We start from the raw sequence: 19100 nt of genomic DNA on the forward strand, positions 1-19100 counted from the left end.
TCAAGTAAGTAAAGCCGAAGCCACCTTTCACGGAGGGGGACAAAAGTTACCTTCAAAATGTGAAGTAATGAAGATTTGTAATAACTTAAAAAAACTCCTTGTAGCCGTATGTAGCCGTATTTGATCAAACATTCTTGTACACAGCTTAAATCTGTATTACTTTTAAGCATGGGAGAAAACAATCTTTTAAGCTCTTGATTTTAACAAGGTGGGAAAGCTGTCATGCATAAATGAAAAACATCTGTTTGTTATATGAATACTGATGTGAAAGTGTTTCACATATTACTTTAATCAGAAACAAGCATAAGTGATTTGACTTTGACTGCAGATGCATTCTCATTTCAGTGCCGGAAATTACTACACTGGGTGATGGGCATGCTCTTGTTGAACCTTTCCTATGTTCTTAACATCACAGAATGGGCCCTTAACCTGCTTTTAAGTCACAAAAATTCAATTTGCACATTCACAATTCGTCAACAAAAGAACTCTCCTTCTTTACAGTAATCCTCGTCCTAACCCTGGCCTGACCTTAAAACGGTTTTACACACACTGGAAGACCATTGGATTTTGGTCGGATGGATCTGCAACCTGTATTCTGCTGGGGGAACAAGTGCCACCTTGTGGTCAAATTCAGGAGATCCTATCCCTAGAAAAGTGGTTTCCAACTCAAAGAGTTTCCTGTTTCCTAATGCTATGAGCTGCTCTTCACCTGTGCAAATTAATTCCTTCGGCACAGCTTTAACTCTGTGGGATCTGAGAATCAAGTTTCATCCCCAGTAATCTTAATACTGCAAATCCTCTGCAAAGAGACATCATACATGTTTAAGTTTTGGGGGCTGAAATAAAGTCACCACTCGCAGAATGGATCTTTATAATTTATTTAGTACAATTACTTTCTGCCACACCTTTTGCCACACATCCCCCAGGTCGCGGGTGTACTTCAACGTTTTATAAAGTGGGTTCACTCCTATATGTAAGGCTTTTTGGGATGAAATGCGCTGTAGAAATGGAAATAATTATTAATTCGTATTATCGATTTTCACTTTGGGTGTCCTAATTAGTTGGGATTTCCTGTAAAGTCCAAACCCAGATAAGGCTGGAAGCAAACAATGGAGTAGGAAAATGTTTTCCTATTCATTTCCCCACTTTTGAGAGCGGATCTGAAGTCACGCCGAGAGCGTACTGTTTGATCCACCCAGGCACCCGTAGTTGTGTGAGCCTTGTGCTGTAAGGTGGCAAGATGGCGTCGGAGCCGAACAAGACAGAAATCTTAACCATCTTTAAAAGACTTAGGTCTATTCCAACGAACAAGGTAAAGGAAATACCCTTTTTGGAGTCGATGGTGTTGGATAGTCAGACGGTTTCCTCTGGAGCGCGGCCGTTTTACAGTCTTTTTCACAGGCTCAGTAAGCCTGTAGGACGGTCGGCCGCATCAGGGAGTATTGGACCTACATGCTAATGCCGGCAAAGGCCACGTCCTCGTATATGTACACGGTGGAAGAAAATGTGAAGATTTTATGTTTACATTCCCTCTTTGTGTCCGAACATCATTTAGCCACGCTTTAAACCGATGCCACCGTTTTTTTTTATAACGGGGTTGATCGCTTTACTTGTAGCGTCGGGTTTGGATTTCGAGTTGAAATGTATCAGTTTTTGGTGCCTTCTTGCTTTGTTGAATTACGTAAGCTGAGTGAACCGCGATCCCAATTTCAGCGGCACTAAAACAGCGAGTTCAGGCCATGAACATGAGCTGTACCTAGGTGAGACCAAACATAACCATTTGTACTGGATTCCTGTTTACATGCCGAAGAGCCACTGTAGAACAGGGGTCTCCAGCCCCGTCCTGGTCAGACTGACAGCGGTAAAAGTTCGCCAGTCAAAGTCAATTTTTATAGACATGGGACCCCTTTCCCTGTGACCAGTTACTGGTTAAACCACTGCATATCATTTAGGGACAATTTGGTACCGAATTTGTGAGTCCTCATCGACTACCAAGTACCACAGTTTTTGTAATTATTTGCTTGATTCATCAATATCTTAGGGTTTTTTTCAGAACCCCCTGGTATCTGAATACTGGAATGCTAGACCACATGACGTATGTTACTTATGACACCTGAAGAAGGCTCCACGGCCGAAACGTTGTGTTCTCTTTCTTCTTTTTTTCAGCATGGAATAAACCTATAACTTGTATGTTACTTATGTAAAGTGGTGCAGAATTTTGGTACTTTATTATTTCAATACATACCTTTATACAAATCTAATTATACAAAACAGTCGTAGGTTGCATTTATAAAGTAATTACGTTACGTAGTGCACTGATTAATACCAATAAAGCTAATATTAAAACACTATATTTCAGTAGACTAATATAAGACGCTGAATAAGATTTAACAGAGATGAACAACAAGATATGATTAGGCAAAACGTGAATATGGTTGCTGGTATAATTGCCTCTGAATACTGTGCTGATGAATAGCAGCTATCAGAGTAGATGATGATATGTGGGAATCCTGGCGGTAGTTTGAAAAGCTGAGTTTTGAGAAGACATTGAAAGATGATAAGGGGTGGTTTTATTTAATTGGCCATTCATTCAAGATCTGTCTTATGTGTGGCGCGTGTTTTACAAAATGTTTGCAATGGATTAACAGACCTGTTATTTTTGTGTCCTGCGTTACTGTTGAAGAATGGTAATTAGTGTATATAATATATGAACACCTGTAAAGATGCAACTCTTGTGGCAATGTGCTGTGTATATGCTTTAGATAATTAAATGCATTAGACGAGTATTAAGAAAGTATACTGTTTAATATACTGATTCAAACCTGTTGTTTAAAAAAAAAGTGAACACTTAACCTGTTTGTCCTCCATAGTGAAGAACCCTAAATAAAATGTTTATTTTTATCAACATTTTCAGGCTTGTTTTGACTGTGCAGCAAAAAACCCAAGCTGGGCTAGTATACCATATGGAGTCTTCCTGTGTATTGATTGCTCAGGGATTCACCGGTCTCTAGGAGTGCATCTTAGCTTTATCAGGTATGCATTGCTTGACACTGCATGCACTTTGCTTTTGAGAACTGGCCTCTTCTGTTCTTGTCAAAAAAAATGTGGTGCACTTTGTTTGATCAAGCAGTACTACTGCAGCAATGTCCAGGAGCATGTTTTATAGGTTCTTCTTGGTCTTGACGCAGTTCCTAACACATGTGCTACTGTTCAGTGCTTACCAGCTTGCTCACCCCTGATGCATTGTTTTCCTTCATAGATCTACAGAACTTGATTCCAATTGGAACTGGTTTCAGCTGAGATGTATGCAGGTTGGGGGTAATGCCAATGCAGTAAGTGCACTAGTTGCATCTCTTTTGCAGTCTTACTCACCTTATTGATGAGTTCTCCTATTCCCCCGCTCTCATTTTTTCCGTCTTTGTGTCCAGATAATACAACAGCTTTGGCAAAAGTCAGGCAGTCTACCTTTCATATAATTCTTGTTGAAAAAACATGGTTCCTTTTTTAAACCCCCGTTTTCTCTGTCTTGGTTTCTTTCTTAAGACGGCTTTCTTCCGGCAACATGGGTGCACAACCAATGATACAAATGCCAAATACAACAGTAGAGCTGCCCAGATGTACAGAGAGAAGATAAGACAGTTAGCAGATGCGGCCCTCTCTAAGCATGGAACCGATGTAAGTATAATGTGGAAGTATTGAGTACTAATATGGCACCCTCCAAGAAATGCAGCACGTTAAATACTTTATTTGAAATTGGTTTTTGTGCCATCTTATACTGGAATAAGGCATTCATTCTATGAAATGTAAAAGAGTTTTGATGGTAAAAAACGGTTTTGTTTGCTTCCAGGGTAATAAAATGCTTGAAATGATTAAAAATGAAAATAATCTGAGGTTTTGTTACTTTTTGAATTCCTCATTAAACATCTAAAGTTTGTGTTTAGCTCTGGATTGATGGTCATGGAGGTGCCCAGGCTCATACACCAGAAAAGAAAGATTCTGACTTCTTTGCAGAACACACTCAGGTATTTGTAATTTTTTTTAGTAACTTCAGCATTCTATGCTGTCCTCAGTTCAATGTGGGTTTATAAGTTGTGCGAATATAGCTGTAAAAATTCAATTCTGAAATGTTTGTAGGCCAATGGAGAATGGGATCAGTGTAGTTTGTATTGCACATTTTAATGGAGTGTGAAAACATTATTATTACCTCATGCAATTTCTGATGATCTGTTTGATTTACCTGCACACTTTAGCCTGCAAACAGCTGGGATATGGCCTCCCTATCGGATGAGAATGGTGCAGTTCCACAGGGTCCACAGGCTGTGGAAGAGTCTCCCAAACTGCAAGAAAACATTAAAAACCGTGAGTTTTGCTATTGTTACTATATATTATTTTCATGAGCATCTTTACAAAATACTGTTTATTTTCTCTGTTTTGGGGTGTTTTCCATGCAAGTTTCCAACTCTTCTATTTATTCTTAGAACCAGAGGAAGGACCGAGCATTGAGGGCCTCAGCACATCTCCCAAAGCTAACATAGGTGAGTTTTCACCATAAGGTGCTTTTCTGTATATCTGATCATTATTATTTTCCCTTCGCATTACTGCAGCACGTGCAGTGGTTCATGGTGCTGCTGTTGTCGAGCAGGAATCCGTCTATACGGATTCAGAGCTCATCTGAACTCTGCAAGGCTTCCATTTTTCAAGGAGCCAATTCCAGTTAACGGGAATGCAGGAATGACTGTATCTCACTTTACCTCTCCAGCAGCGCCAAGTAATGTTAAGTGTCGTGCCTTCCTTTAATGTGTGTTTATTTTGTCACGTAGAGGATTCGATGCGCTTGGCATCTGACGAACCTCAGTCTTCTACAGGTGATTGAAAGTGTGATGCTACAGACTGGGCATGACTCTACCTGGTTGCTTCCTCACTCTGGGACATGCTTGCTTTACTTCCACACTTGCACTAATATGTTAGTTTTTCACGTTGTATATCTATATTGCATCGTGATGGGATTACTGTCCTGCTGTGTGCCTGTTCTAGGTAACGCTTTGTAACTAGCTTTTAAGAAGCAGGCTCTGCAACTAGACTTTTAAATTCCTGGATGGTAGGAACGTTTTGAGATTTACTAAAGCATACTCCAGGTACTGTGTGGTTTATGTAACTGATTGTTTATTTTTTCAGGACACAAATACAATTTATAATAACAAATCAATTGGCAGAAGAAGGCTGAAAGGCTGTTTTACAGTAGAGGCCTTTCTAAATGTTGTGGTTATTTCATCGTTCATTAAAATTCAGTCGACTCCAAAGATGTGATGCCTGTTATTTGGCATTGTTTAAAGAAGGGGTTCCTACATGAAGTGGAGAACAGTATGTGTTGATTATTTACATCTTGCTTTACTGGTGCATGAAGCATACTTTTTCTTAGTTTAAATAAATGCTGCAACGTTAAAACAAAATCTTTTCTGTTTTATATTTCTTCAGTGTTGTGGACTTAGTTATGAATGGAAAAAATTCTAATTATGAATTTAAAGGAAAACTTGTGTCCATGATCTGTGTGAATTGATAAGCCATAATTGAGAGAAACCTTACGATGCCACGTTTCAGAGCAAATCTTTCACTTGCTGTTTTCTCACTTCCTATAGAAGTGAAGCCCTCTCTTATTGGAAAGAAAAAGCCTGCAGCTTCGAAAAAAGGGGTATGTGTTTATTTTATACCACCATTGTTCTACGGGTCGCGTCATGATCTTTGACTATCATCAAGAATCCAGCTGAACAAAGGTTGGTGAGATGATTTGTACAACGGCCACTGAGTTGTTTCTGCACATAGAGGTAATGCATCCACTCAAGGAAAAGTAATGTTATTTTTTATCTCATGATGCACCTAGCGGTAGACTCGGTAGGGGAAGATGTGTTATTTTACCTTTTTTTCCTCTGATTTCCAGCTTGGTGCTAAAAAGGGGCTGGGTGCCCAGAAGGTGAGCAGCCAGAGCTTCAGTGAGATTGAGAGACAGGCCCAGGTGGCAGAAAAAATGAGAGAACAGCAAGCCAGTGAAGCTAAGAAGCAAGCCGAGGAGTCCATGTAAGCCATTATTCCAGACGCTCAGACTGAAACCACCTCTATTAAAATGCCACTCTCATTATTTGGCGAGCAAATGTAATTATCTGCAGTATCCACATATTAACGACGAGGTGATGTAAAACACATTTAAAGCTAAGCTTGTTTTATATTAAAAGTAAAGCATGATTACAAAGGCTTCATCTTGGGATAAATGAAAGATTAAGATATTGTGTTACATTTCTTGACATTAGCTTCTCATTGGAATCGTAGCCACTCTCCTCACCAGCTGAGGCTTACCGTTGGATTGTAATTGTGGTGCACGTTGCCCAAGAAGTACAGATGCACAGAACTAAAGAAAGGAGATAAATTAATTGCTGCTTTCGTTTGTATAGCAGTGAATTATGAGAATCATGTCTTGCTTGTTTTTACACTTTGTGAAGTTTTAAAACAAAAAAGCTTAGCCTCTATCTTGCATTCTAAATCTGGTGTGGGCAACAAACTGTTAGTGTCACTAGTCACTGGTTCAGATTGATTTTTCTTTTTCCTGTGTTGGCAGTGTAACCTCTATGCGTTTGGCATACCAGGAACTACAGATTGACAGGAAAACTGAGGATAAAAAGCTGCAAAATCTTGAAGGGAAGAAGAGAGAACAGGCAGAGAGGCTTGGGATGGGATTTGGAAGCAGAAGGTGAGTAAGAATGTTAAAAACACAGCTCAGTGATATGGGTGCATGAGAAACTTGCTAAATGTGGTTTGTTTGTAAAGACTAAAGCAAAACGTCTTTGCAGTCTTATGTGGGCATATAAAACGGATCTTTTATGTAATGAATATGCAATTATAAAGACTCATCTGATTTTCTTTTCTTTTTATAGTGCGGTTTCTCATTCAGTATTATCGGAAATGCAAGTAATTGAACAAGAGACTCCAGTTGCGGCAAAGTCGTCTCGCTCAAAGCTGGATATGTTTGACGAACCCGGATTTACATCTGGACCCCCAAAGTAAGAAAGGGGAAACCCTTTATGAGAAGTCATTCTTGTTGGATGAATAGGCTCAATAAATGGCAGATATTCAGATTGCCATCAGAACTCCTGTTACAACAGGAAATGAGAGTAGGTGGTGGGTGTAGTTGTGGGCTTTGTTGGGAAATGAAAGGAACATACCCGGGATTTTGCCTGATTCCTCCACTCCTCCTCAGGTACAAGGATAACCCCTTCTCAACAGGGGATAGCTTTGGCTCTCGATGGGACTCTGATGGGGGATCATCTTTCTCCTCTTGGGGCCTGGAGAAGGAGGAGCCGAAGGACTCTGAAGTCACGATCTCCAGTATTCAGCCGACGGGAGACCGGTAAGAACAGTATCTTTCATCTCTTTCCCGACGTATGAACTGAAAACTCCCGTTTCAACTATTTGGGTATGCGTTTTGGGGATTCTTCTCCCGTAGTTTTTTCTTTTTATTCAGGGCTTGATGCCATGCGTGAAGTTCAATTTGAATGTTGGTTATTAAGTGCAACAGAATGGACTGCTATTAATTCCGACCATCGGTTCATGGCTCGGTTCTCAAGAAGGATCGTGACGGAAAGGATTTCTGATATTTCTGACTCTCGGACTGTATGCACAGGCTCCCGAGCAGACGGAAGCCGGACAGCAACGTCACGGTCGTGGAATCGAGTGAGGCTCGTCAGAAGTTCGCCAACGCTAAGGCCATTTCGTCCGACATGTTCTTTGGGAGAGAAAGTGATGCAGAGGTAAATGTCAGTGAAAGTGCTTTACTTGAGTGAGGCTTAAAAACCACTAAAAACTAAATAGTAAAATAAAATTTCACAAAATCATGCCAGGATCACAGGATGTGTATATATTGTCTTCCATCCTTCTCTACCAGGAGTTGTGCTGTTGTTTGAAACTGTCCATATGAGCTGTTGCAAATGTCATATTGTGTTTAGTGTTTTGGAATGGGATATGAGGGTGTTTTTACACGTTTACAGCGTAACACTTGTTCAAATAAAGTTCTACCTCGTGAAAGGGAGGACAGTGTTCTCTAAAATTACATAAATAATAACATAACTAGCATAAATAACATAAATAGCATCAGTTTGACTAGCTTTTCCATCTGATTACTTCTGTTCACTTCTACATTGTCATCCTAATATTTTCCTGGTGTAACCGAAACCTAGTGTGGAAGATCTGCTGTGACTGTTCGGTGTTATAATTTTCTGTAAAGGTTTGACTGTTTTCTGTGCTGTCTGTTCCTTGTGTTGGGTTGGTATTAGAAGTTGAAATGAATGATTGTTGTGATCTTACAGTATGAAGCTAAGACCCGTTTGGAGAGACTTCAAGGCAGTACTTCCATAAGCTCTGCAGATCTCTTTGGGGATGGCACTGATCACTCCTCTGCTGGTTAGTTTTGTTTTTTTATGACCCATCAAAGACATTTGAAAAGGCTTTGTTCTGTGTTCATGTTGGTAAATATCTGTCTGGTTGTAAATGTGTGTATATATATTTTTACTTAAAATGTTTTCCAGGGGGTTCAACTTTTGAAAGTGTGCTTCCATCTGGCCCTGATATTGCCCAGTTCAAACAAGGTGTGAAGACAGTAGCTGGGAAGATGGCAGTGCTGGCCAATGGGGTGATGAACACAATTCAGGTAAATCATCATCATCATCATGACGTATGGATTTATTTCGTTTTGTATTGAAAGTGGAGTTAATTGTGCATCTAACAATGTCGTATATTTTAACTTCTGCTCTAGAGAGTGTGTGGGTGCTGGATGACTGCATGTGCATTTATCTGTTTTTTTTATTCCGTTGTGCTGAACATATAAAAAAGCATGTAGAATAAGGAAATAGTTCCTGTGTTTAAAAAAAGTGTTTTTATTTGTTGTTAGGATCGCTATGGCTCATACTGAACATGAAGATGGAGAAATTGAGAATACCAAGCAAAAAACAGAATACTGTTAATGTCCGCCTTTTTTCTCAATTGTGTTTGTGTTAAAAATGATGAGTGGGAGAGAAAAAGCATGACTGTGATCAGGAGAAACCTAGAGTTTTCCTATTTGTCTGCCTACCCGTAATTTTATAGAGTACAAAATATATTAAAAAAGTATTTTTTTCTTTTGAAAACATTTCAGTTTTATTTTCAGAAAAAGCACTGGTAGATGTAGATACTTATTTTACAAACTTGACAGCTTAACAGTTTACTGATGCCCTGGTGCATACTTCTCTTTGTTTTTTTTCTATATGATATGGTAAGCATTTCAAAAAGCATAGTGGATTTCGAATACTTGTTCATATTTATTTCCCAGGTTCATTCTCTTCTCTTATTTATATATGCACTTTTCAAACTTTTATTTTTTAGACATACAATAATCTATAGCTCCAAACTAATGAAATGTACCTGCATCATGAACAGAATCGGGACAGAGAATTAGTCATTTGTAATGTTATGTTACGCAAATGTAATATAATTACAAACCAAATGTAATGGTTAAGCAAATGCATTTATTTGAATCTATGCTTTTCAGTCTTCATTTTTTTCACAAATGCACACCCTGACTGGGAATTTTGTTGGGACAGTTATTCTGCGTTTCAACAGAGCTGTATTGTGAATTTTTGAAATTATCTAGTTAAAAAAAGATTTAAAAGGTATGACTGGGGATTTTATCCTGTTACTTAAAAGTCTTTATTTTAGCCTGATCTTCAGAAGTAATTGAAAAATAGTGTATCACAAACATTGTGCTCATCTCAAATTGAGTCTGTTTCATTGAAAAGGATTTTTTTTTAAAAGCATTATTTTTTAACTTTTTAATCTTGGTGCAATATGCTAACCATCAACTACTTTTTCAATTAACATTAAATGCTTGAGCTTTTTTAAATTGTACAGTTTATTTGATGAAACTTATATTTTATTCCTTCATTGCAGGAAGTTTATTTCCTAAAACAGTCACACCATTATTTATTGGCTCATTCAACATTGTCACAAACAGTACAAGAATCTCTGGCAAAGAATTTTATTTTTCCCTGAATATTTGCAGTTAAAACGTTCCCTCAATTGTACATTTTGGATTACTCCTCTGAGTCATGGCATATTGATACAAATGTATTGACGTTACCTATATATTAACTGCCAAAGATGTAATAGGCGTGTTTTGAAAAACAACTGCAGTTTACCCATTTGCTGTTATTTTGTACTCTAGGTTCCACATCACCCAGATTCTGCTTTTCTTGTGACATGTAATTTCGCCTCCTCATGTAACACAGTATCGATTCAGTTGGTGTAAACCTTGATCATCACAAATTCTGTCAGCAGTCTTGTCTTTCAGGTTTAAGTCTAATGAGAATAATTGATTATGTAAAGCCTCCTTGTTATCTAGTGTTACACTGGTGCAAAACAAAAAAAGTATTTGGACCTATTCAGTGGTTTTTACTCTGCAAAGAATTTTCAACTGCAGGCGGGGCTTTGCCATGGCAAACTACAAGTGACCAGTAGCAAATTAAATTTGGTTGGCTTGACTTAGGCAAATGACAGTATTGCTACAAGGCCTATAACTTGGAACAGGTGTTAACTGCATCAGACAAAAAATGTGTTGTATTGTAAACAATGGCAGTACGGCACAGGCTGCATCTGTTTTGTTGTTTTTACAATTGAAATTAGACCGCTCCGTTATTCTCCGATTGTTACGGCAAAGGCTGCATCTACTTTGAACTAGTCACTTAAGTGCTTACAGGATACATTTATTTCATATTTAATATAGTGGGTTGTTAGTATCACGTTAGTTTTAGAAAACGTGATGAAGACAGAGTACTTGACTAGTTTACCTGACGTACAGGAATTTATGAAGTTATAATTGAGTGTATGACTGCTTTACTTGTTAGTGTAATTCTTGTGGGGAGGAAAATCACATACTATATGAGTAAATTAGTACTTAAAATCTTCAGTTTCAGCACCGTCATAAACCCCAGAGTCGAATCTTCAAATTGCTACAAAATATTGAATTGGTTGGCTATTAAGGTTCTACCCTCACCTTGCCCACAAACGGTTCTGATTGAACAATTCCGTTATTCGCAGAGTATTAAGCCAAGGAGAACAACTGGTTCATTTTCAACTGTTTTGATTCTTTTATGGACTTTGTTGTGAAAACGCCCACCCTGGGAATAGGTGTCCGTGCTCTACCCACTTCCTGTCCGTGCAATTACTGCCCTGCCTGTCTTCACCCAATGTGGAAACGTGGTCATAACCCCTCGTGCCACCAAGAAGTACAAGTATTTATTGTAGGTGACTTAAGAACATAAGAATTTGTGTCAATAAAGATCAGAAATCCTGCTCCACTTTGGTGTGTTTATTTCCTTTTAAGTTGTACAGCAAGGCAGTTTTTAGTTCAGGAGTGGTAACAAGCTGCATATCTTAAGCAATGAGAATCCAGTGTTCAAAGAAGAAATAAAAGCTTGAGTTAGCTCTTGTATCCTGAGAAATTTAATAGATACATATACTCTTTGTTGCAGATTATTTGTCCATTTAAAACATGTTATATATTGTATCCACAATAGTCAATGAAAATTTAAAAACTAAAGTATTATTGCATTTGCATTCACTCCCCTAAATGCAGGTGCACAAAGTTGCATCTGACAAGTCCTCTATGCAATACTAGTGGTTCACATGATTTCAAAATCATTGCACCTCTCTATACGAGGTACCTCAGGGAGGTAGTGAATTTCAACCATGAACACAAAGGAACCTTCAAAACAACTAAGGATGGAAGTTGTAAAATGGCACGGATATTTAATAACAAATATCACTTCCCTTTACATTCCCAAGGAGAAGTTCAGTATTTACACATTATACAAAATCAGTTTGGCTGGTATGTTTCCACAGTATGTTCAAAACAGACCATCTTGTGCTAAAATGCAAAAAAAAAGTTTTATCAAGTTGGTTTACTGTATGCTGCATGAAAATTAAGGAGTCTTGACCACTTTCAAAAGAAGATCCAAATAAATCAGTTGATCCACGCATAGGAATAGAACCCATTGTTCTCCCAGAACTGGCAGCGTTTCAAAGAAGGACTCTCAGCCACTGAGAAGCTGTTTGAAAGCAATGCTGTGTGCGAAGGGTATGCTGGCCATTCACTTGGCATCTCTCCTGCAATGAAGAGTTAGGGCAAAGCATTTGAGTCAATAATAATGGCCAGTTTTACACATTACAGTACTGGGAAATTAAAATACCATTAAGCACGCCTAACATAATTTTGCGCACTTTTGTCGAAAGGAATACACCTCTTCAGCCTCTTTTTCCACCTGCCCTGATTCACCAATTTCATGGGGCCATCCACTACGTTCATGACCGGTGGTACCTTTTAGAAAAGCATACCTGGCATTTGTGTCGCTCTGAAACTTACCCGTTTTTGCAAAATGAATGAAATAGTTCTGCATGCTCTTCTCGAAGTCTCTGTCAGCGCTGCTGGTCTCTCCCTGGATGTACCCCAGATTGCCGAAAAAGGCGTAGGCGTCGAGAGCATGATACGTAAAGCGGCTGGGGAAACGGAAAACGCTGGAGATTTGAACTTCCTTGGAAGGTGTGTAAGTCACCAAATAGCGATACACTGGGCTCTTCAAAGCATCTGGAAGAGAAGGATGTATGTCTGGATCCAAGGTTCTATCACAGTTCTCAGCAATGATCACTTTCTAATAATAATAAAATAGAAGTGGCTTCTCAAAGCACTTGACTGAAAAAAAGATAGTGGGAGAAGGCAGCAGAATTGATCAGGGTGATGGTTTGGGACATGGAAGGAAAGCAAAGACTCAGAAAGGCAGTCTCCGAACCAGTTAAATAAAAGCTCTTCTCAAAAAAGGTTTTGAGTCTATATTTGAAAGAGCTCAGGGAAGGTGACTCTGAGATCCATAGGGATAAAACTCCAGAGCTTTGGGGCATTTCAGAAGGCCCTGTCATCTATAGTGTAGATGGGCTTGATGGACGGACAGGAAGTGAGGAGTAGGACTCAATAGTAAATCAATCTAGCAGGAAACAATCTACATCTGAATGAATTTGCTGACAAATCTGTTATGTAGATTTATTCTTTATTCTGTGAAGCAGTATTAATAGCAAATGTAGTGTTCCAGAATATATTATGTTTTATTCATCACCTCCATATCTATTTAAATCAGGAATAAAAGTAAAATATTATTTTGCACATGTTCAGTTTAAAGTTTTTGAAAAATCATGTTTTTAGTGTATTATAAAAGATGTGTTAAATTCACATGAAGGATATGATCCTGAACTATAAGATACCAAGAGGTTTCAAGAGACAAGAAAATAAGACGGAGCCCTTACTTGCAGCCCTCTTGGCTAGATCGTTATTGGGACAAGTGACACGCGCATCGGACACCATGCTTGTGTAGAGTCTTTCGGGACATCGCTCGGTGGTGGGACACTTCCCAGTTTTGGGGTACAAAGTCAATGCCTCCTCAGCGATGGCCTCCCCAAAGGGCTTTAGTTTTTCTGTCAGAATAAAATCTGTCCTTACAGCTGCATTTGGTTTTTACACAAACATTTCACATTTAATTACATTTTCTGAAGTACACACTCCCAAAGCCCAATTCCACTGATATGAAGAGCCCTTTTCCTCATTTACTAGGTTTAACATCGTCAAACAATAAGATGTCTGGGGAAAAAAAAAACTATGAAAATTAATCTTTCAGCTCATTGAGTTTATTGTACCAGCAGTCTGTGGCTATTACTTAATTATTAAATGAAGCAGAAACATGTCTTCACTGGTCCACCTATCGGAGGTGTCTGTGTGTGGGTGTGGTCTTAGTCTCCGTCATGCATCCTGCCTCTTAATCTCCCCTCAGTCACTCCAGCCCACCCAGTGATTTAACATAAGGGTCAGTCCTCCAGTGGACTGGTATCCCTCAAGGGGGTCTTCCATATTCTGTGTGCACCTGACACCCTGTAAACCAGAACCAGCCCCGGCCCAATGAGCCCTGACCCACTGCGTTATTTGTACATTTCTGTCAGTGTGAAGGAGTAAATGTTCCTTAACTACTGACAACAGTACTGGTTCAGTTTTTCATTATTACTCAGTAATTTCCAGAAACACCTTACGTCACTGTATTAGGGTTTCATTTTGTATTAGTGTCACTACATCATTCTGTTAAGTATTTTCTCTATAAAACAATGTCAAATGATTTCAGTTCAGCTTTGAATGGAATGGAAACTGGTTAAACCATTAACAGTATTTTCTCTAACTGTGTAGTAACTGATTAAATATGTATACCTACTGCTTAGGTCTACTACTAGCTACTGTCTTTTTTAAATGAACAGCCCTCATGAAAAAATGCCATATGAACGGGAGGAATGTTTACCTGTCACAGTCCACTGATAATCCTCCCAAGTCCATGATGTAATGTTTGAATAACTTGGCCTGCGAAGGAGTTAACAAAAGTAGTTATTCTAGAGTTAACTTTGCGCCTCAAAAATAAGATTTGAAAAATATGAAAGACTACAGTTCTCAGCTTCTAAAACACTGTCAGCTTCTATCATTAATTACTATATTGTTCCACAGCAACTGTTCAAACCCACAAATGCTAAGCTAAGACTGACTTAGGCTAATCATTAATAAGGAAGAGTATGAATTAGTCTAAAACAGTGGAATTTGGTACACGGATCTTGTACCATCCATAACTTTTTTTTTCTCAAAACCAGTTTTTACACTCGGAAATAAAAACATGGACCTGACAGTTACGAAAGGCAAGAGATCTGTAAAGTGGTACTCTAAATCAGCTTCTTGCTCCGTTGTGCCGATGACGAAAGGAACGTCATTGTAGCCGGTTTTCTTCTCCCACATTTGGAAAGGAGGCTCGGGCAGAACATAACCATCTACTACTGCCACCGCACCATCAAAACGACCCTTCTGTGGCAAATCAGTAACGTCATCTGCGGCCCAATAAGGGTAGTCCTTCCAGGGTATGGCCTGCATCAGCAAAGGAAACTCAACTTCTACTCACAGTTACAGCTTAAGGGCAATTACACTTACTGTATAAGTCCCTGAGTAAATGCCACCAGTAATGGACTTGATGAGCAAATCTACAGGTTGCAAAAGGGCTTCTGAGAATTTATAAGTATAAAAGCCCCATGCAAGGCCTTATCTGATAAGAGAAAAGTAGATATTTATACTGAATTTATGTAGAGGCATGCGTAGCAGCAATCTGGCATGAAAACATGCAGGAACAGTAGAGCTGTCCATACAATAAACAATGAGCAAGATTTAAGCAGGATCTTACATCATGCCACTACGAATGTATGGACCTCCTCAAACTAAAATTACACACGGGGGAAAAGCAGAATTAACAGCATTAAGAACTGCACCTTGAGTATTTTCTCTTGGGGAAGCGATTGCAGGCATTTGATGTCCTGACACCCGGTTTTTCTCAGAAAGATCAGGTTGTCTCTCTCAGCCTCCTCCACTGACTTGTTGTAAATGTAAGAGCCACTCATGTCAATGGCTCTGTGAAAAAGACCATTTGCCAGAGGTGACATCATCAACGTCCAAACCGAAGTGCCGCCTGTTAAAATCGATTCAGCTGTTAACTACAGTGCAGCTCAGGAATACCCTTCTTTCTGTCTTTTGTAATAAAAGAAAGTGAAACTCATCCACTCCTTGAACAAGTTCATTCCTGTTTGACTATCTTAAGGTTACATCTAAAACAACCAATGAATCACATCATATCCTACAAAATACATAAACAGATCTGTGATGTTTATAGGAATAAACGCCCAGCCATTAAAACAAATCTGTACATGCCTGAGCTTTGTCCAAATATGGTTACTTTTTCTGGGTCACCTCCGAAGACATGAATATTCCTCTGAACCCACTGCAGTGCTGCAATTTGGTCCATGAAACCATAGTTACCTTAAATTGAAACAAAGAAAACTTTCTGTGAGTTACAAATCTACAAATACCACTTATCAAAATGGTTTCTTTGCTTTATTAGAATGGTAAACTTAAGCTAACAGAATGAATTCATAAAACCACCAAAAAAATGAAGATAAACACAGATTATGAAAAGAAAATAAAAAATGAAATGAAAATAAACACATTGTTTTCATATTCTAAAAAAGGAGGTATTCACTATAATTAATCCATTCCGAGGAGCATAAAACGATCTTTCAGAGTCAAGCGCATGTTTAGGCTGAGTGATCTGTGATCCAAATTCAAGCAAAACTACACTGATCTCTGTTTTATGAGGTCAAGGTTAATTGATCTTTTTTAACAGATCAGATGTTAGGCTGTTTCATCAGTCCACTAATTCTTCCATCTTACATGAAGGATTCACCATCACCTAGAATATTCAATGCAATCTTATTAGTAAATACATTTCTCTGATATTTTCTCTACATTCCCTGTGGACACTGTGGACTTTAGTTTAACCACCCCTGTATAAAACAAATACTTAAGAGAGAAAAAAGAATCCCCCCCCCCCCCCCCCACAGACGACAAGACAGAGGAAGCCTTGGGGACTCACCAGACGTGTTGGTTGGAGAACCTTGTCTGAGGAGCTCAAGAGCGAGAAACCCAAAGGCATTGAGGCGGTAGTTGAGACTGACAAACACGACGCCATACTGCGTAGCCAACTCCTCTGAGGGCCTGTAGCCCTCCTCTGAGCCACTCAATGTGTGGAGATACCCCCCGTGAATCCAGAACATCACAGGTAGCTTGGCGTCTCTGATGAGTGTGGGCGTCCAAACGTTTAAATACAGACAGTCCTCGCTGCCCGTCACCGCACCTTTGTCATCCATGGGGTGCACCTGGACACAAACATCCCGGAACCGTGTGGCGTCATACACGCCTTCCCAGCAGGAACCGGACTTCTTCAGGTCAGCAGGAGGCCGCCACCTCTGCGCCCCGACTGGGGGGGCTGCATAGGGGATCCCCTTGAACGCGAAACCCGCTTTACCGCGATGGCCGCGCACCGCGCCGCACTCCGTGCGCACCTGCGCGGCGGGATAACGCGGGGTTTCCGCCAGGTAGGCCAGGTACCCCGCGGCAAGCAGCAGCGCCAAGACCCCACAGGAGATCATGAAGATCTGCTTGCGGGACAGTACCAGGAAGGGGCTCACATAGTGGCGTCTGCAGTACCTTTCTCTTTCCTCGCCGTCAGGCTGCACCAGGTAACGGTACTGGGTTTCTTCCCCCGCTTCATAGTAATCATCAGCCATCCTAATTCTGGGAAAATAAAACGTGGGGAAAAAATCTGTTATCTAAAGAAAACGCATCATTAAGGTTATGCAATTAAGGCTAAAAACTTAAATTTGGCTACTTTGCAGTTATTACATATTAACTGGGTTTCGTTTTTACAGGTTAGAAGTACATAGTGAAATGTACCGCAGCAAGAATAAAACTGGAACTGATCTGCTGATACAGATTATGTATGAGAAAGTAGTAGTTTTAACCATTTTTATTTGGTTTTTAAAACTGCTTATGTAAAGAGGTTACGTTTGCTCTCGTTTTCCTTACTCTGAGAAACGAAACAACGCCTGGTGCTGAAGCTTCACCCACGTAAACAGCATGCCTTCTATTTTTTTTAAATGTTAGAAATTATAGATGTCAAAGATATGCAGTTAGCAATTACCTAAGGCCACCAAATATTTCATCTTTGTAAAGTTGACGAAAATGTCTATTAAAGTAATTTATAAGACAGCGCTTAGTACGCACGTATTTGTTTTGTACCAAGTTTTTAATTTCTGCGTCACTAATCGCTGCCCGACTTTTAAATTAAAACTTGTAAAACAATAAAGCTTTTCTTCTCATTTTTAATTTAATGAAGAAAGCGTGACATTTAAATGCTTTAGCTACAGTAATATATAATAAATCATATTAAGGTATTCAAAGTTGTGTCTGGAAGAAAAGTTAAGACGTCAGTCATGACGGACTGGAGCTGCGCTATAATTAAATCAAGCACACGACCACGTTTAAATTTAAAATTTAAGGATTGTAAATAACACAGTACTGTTCTTCGGAATGTCGTCTCATGCGTGCTAGTGGTTACGCATAGATGCGACGTTTAAATAGTGATACTCACCATACCGAGTACAGAGCCTATACTGTAAACACCAGTAAGAAATACTTATTCTTTTCCTGTATTCATGCGTCCTTTTTTAGTAAAATATGGCTGCCTCATCGTCTCCTGTTTTTCCCATTACATACTGTACAAGCATGTGCGCAGTCAATTTATTCACTCAATATCTAGTGCCACAAAAACTCGAAAATATATAGCATTTTACGCACATTGTTATTATTTTAACCGTCTGTCTTTTCACTGATACAACCTAGTTGTTCGCTGGAGGAAGTTGAGCTCCATGAAGGACATGACCAAATCCAATAGGCTTATCATTATAGTTCACCCAACAAAACACTGTATGCATCAAAATTCACAGCTCGCAGACACCCTTGTTTTTAACAAATCGGGCGCTCCTGCTTTTCTTTTCCACTATCTAACTTGATAGAAAGTTTTCATTTAAGTGCTGTTTTTTTTCCTATTCGGGTACCTACTTTTAAGGCCACTTCGTTGTCAGCAAATCCGTATTGTTTTGCAGCTTTTTTTTCCAGTTTCCCGAAGCAGCTCAGGGTCCTGCGCTTCCTTGCCCATAGTGAGCTACAGCTCATCTGCGCAACTAGGAGCTCACCGTGTGCGTTATATCGGACATGACACAATTGATGCTTAAAACGTACTTAAATACAGTTGCAGGTAACAACTGTTCAGAAATTCTTCAAGTACCCAGTGCTGAAATTAAGCAAAGAAGAAATGCTACTTACTACTTACTAGGTCACCCTCCTTTAAAGATGTAGAAAAAGATTAATCACAGAAGGCAAACTTTAGGCTTTTGTTGCAAAATGAGACGTATTAGTAGGATATCAAGCTCTTGTTTGTTGTTGGAGAGAGAAAATATTAATCTCCAACATACCGTGCATTGAACTAAATTGCAAAATGATTTACAGCTTTGGTAAAATGGTATTCATCTTAGTCATGGGTTGTTGTTCTGAGGACCACCAGCTAATTCAA

The 19100-nt window shown here is 39.3% G+C and overlaps 2 protein-coding genes across 5 annotated transcripts; one reads left to right on the forward strand and one right to left on the reverse strand.

Annotated features, from left to right (window-relative positions):
- The first annotated feature begins 1203 nt into the window (after positions 1-1203).
- Positions 1204-11372, forward strand: arfgap2 (ADP-ribosylation factor GTPase activating protein 2). 2 transcript variants are annotated; one of them, XM_015338605.2, is made up of 17 exons: positions 1204-1312; positions 2915-3033; positions 3260-3332; positions 3544-3675; positions 3942-4022; positions 4251-4359; positions 4479-4535; positions 4821-4865; positions 5637-5689; positions 5936-6072; positions 6608-6739; positions 6924-7049; positions 7247-7396; positions 7670-7796; positions 8352-8445; positions 8571-8692; positions 8933-11372. In XM_015338605.2, the coding sequence occupies exons 1-17, from the start codon at positions 1241-1243 to the stop codon at positions 8951-8953; spliced, it is 1650 nt and encodes a 549-aa protein (XP_015194091.1). In that variant the 5' UTR covers positions 1204-1240; the 3' UTR covers positions 8954-11372. The 2 variants fall into 2 exon arrangements, with proteins under 2 accessions (XP_015194091.1, XP_006642726.1); XM_006642663.3 differs by lacking the exon at positions 4821-4865.
- Positions 11369-18710, reverse strand: LOC102691579 (para-nitrobenzyl esterase). Of its 3 annotated transcripts, none has more exons than XM_006642662.3 (9): positions 18590-18710; positions 16563-17263; positions 15842-15949; positions 15406-15602; positions 14811-15010; positions 14403-14461; positions 13369-13536; positions 12437-12658; positions 11369-12180 (listed from the first exon to the last, which is right to left on the reverse strand). In XM_006642662.3, exons 2-9 carry the CDS (start codon positions 17254-17256, stop codon positions 12038-12040), a joined length of 1791 nt encoding a protein of 596 aa, XP_006642725.1. In that variant the 5' UTR covers positions 17257-17263; positions 18590-18710; the 3' UTR covers positions 11369-12037. The 3 variants fall into 3 exon arrangements, with proteins under 3 accessions (XP_006642725.1, XP_015194090.1, XP_015194089.1); XM_015338604.2 differs by lacking the exon at positions 18590-18710 and adding an exon at positions 18326-18502; XM_015338603.2 differs by lacking the exon at positions 18590-18710 and adding an exon at positions 18120-18319.
- Between the last annotated feature and the right edge of the window lie 390 nt (positions 18711-19100).

This window comes from Lepisosteus oculatus, chromosome 21, assembly GCF_040954835.1.
Source record: "Lepisosteus oculatus isolate fLepOcu1 chromosome 21, fLepOcu1.hap2, whole genome shotgun sequence".
In the NCBI taxonomy this organism is placed as follows: domain Eukaryota; kingdom Metazoa; phylum Chordata; class Actinopteri; order Semionotiformes; family Lepisosteidae; genus Lepisosteus; species Lepisosteus oculatus.

Excerpts from the sequence above, each read along its gene's own strand:
- arfgap2 (XM_015338605.2), top strand. The coding sequence starts at position 1,241 with ATGGCGTCGGAGCCGAACAAGACAGAAATCTTAACCATCTTTAAAAGA. Across the intron at positions 3,333-3,543 it reads TTGGGGGTAATGCCAATGCA|ACGGCTTTCTTCCGGCAACA; the intron begins GTAAGTGCACTA and ends TTCTTTCTTAAG. Across the intron at positions 4,360-4,478 it reads GCAAGAAAACATTAAAAACC|AACCAGAGGAAGGACCGAGC; the intron begins GTGAGTTTTGCT and ends ATTTATTCTTAG.
- LOC102691579 (XM_006642662.3), bottom strand. The coding sequence starts at position 17,256 with ATGGCTGATGATTACTATGAAGCGGGGGAAGAAACCCAGTACCGTTAC. Across the intron at positions 15,011-15,405 it reads CCCAAGAGAAAATACTCAAG|GCCATACCCTGGAAGGACTA; the intron begins GTGCAGTTCTTA and ends TTGCTGATGCAG. Across the intron at positions 13,537-14,402 it reads TTATCAGTGGACTGTGACAG|AAAAACTAAAGCCCTTTGGG; the intron begins GTAAACATTCCT and ends TTATTCTGACAG.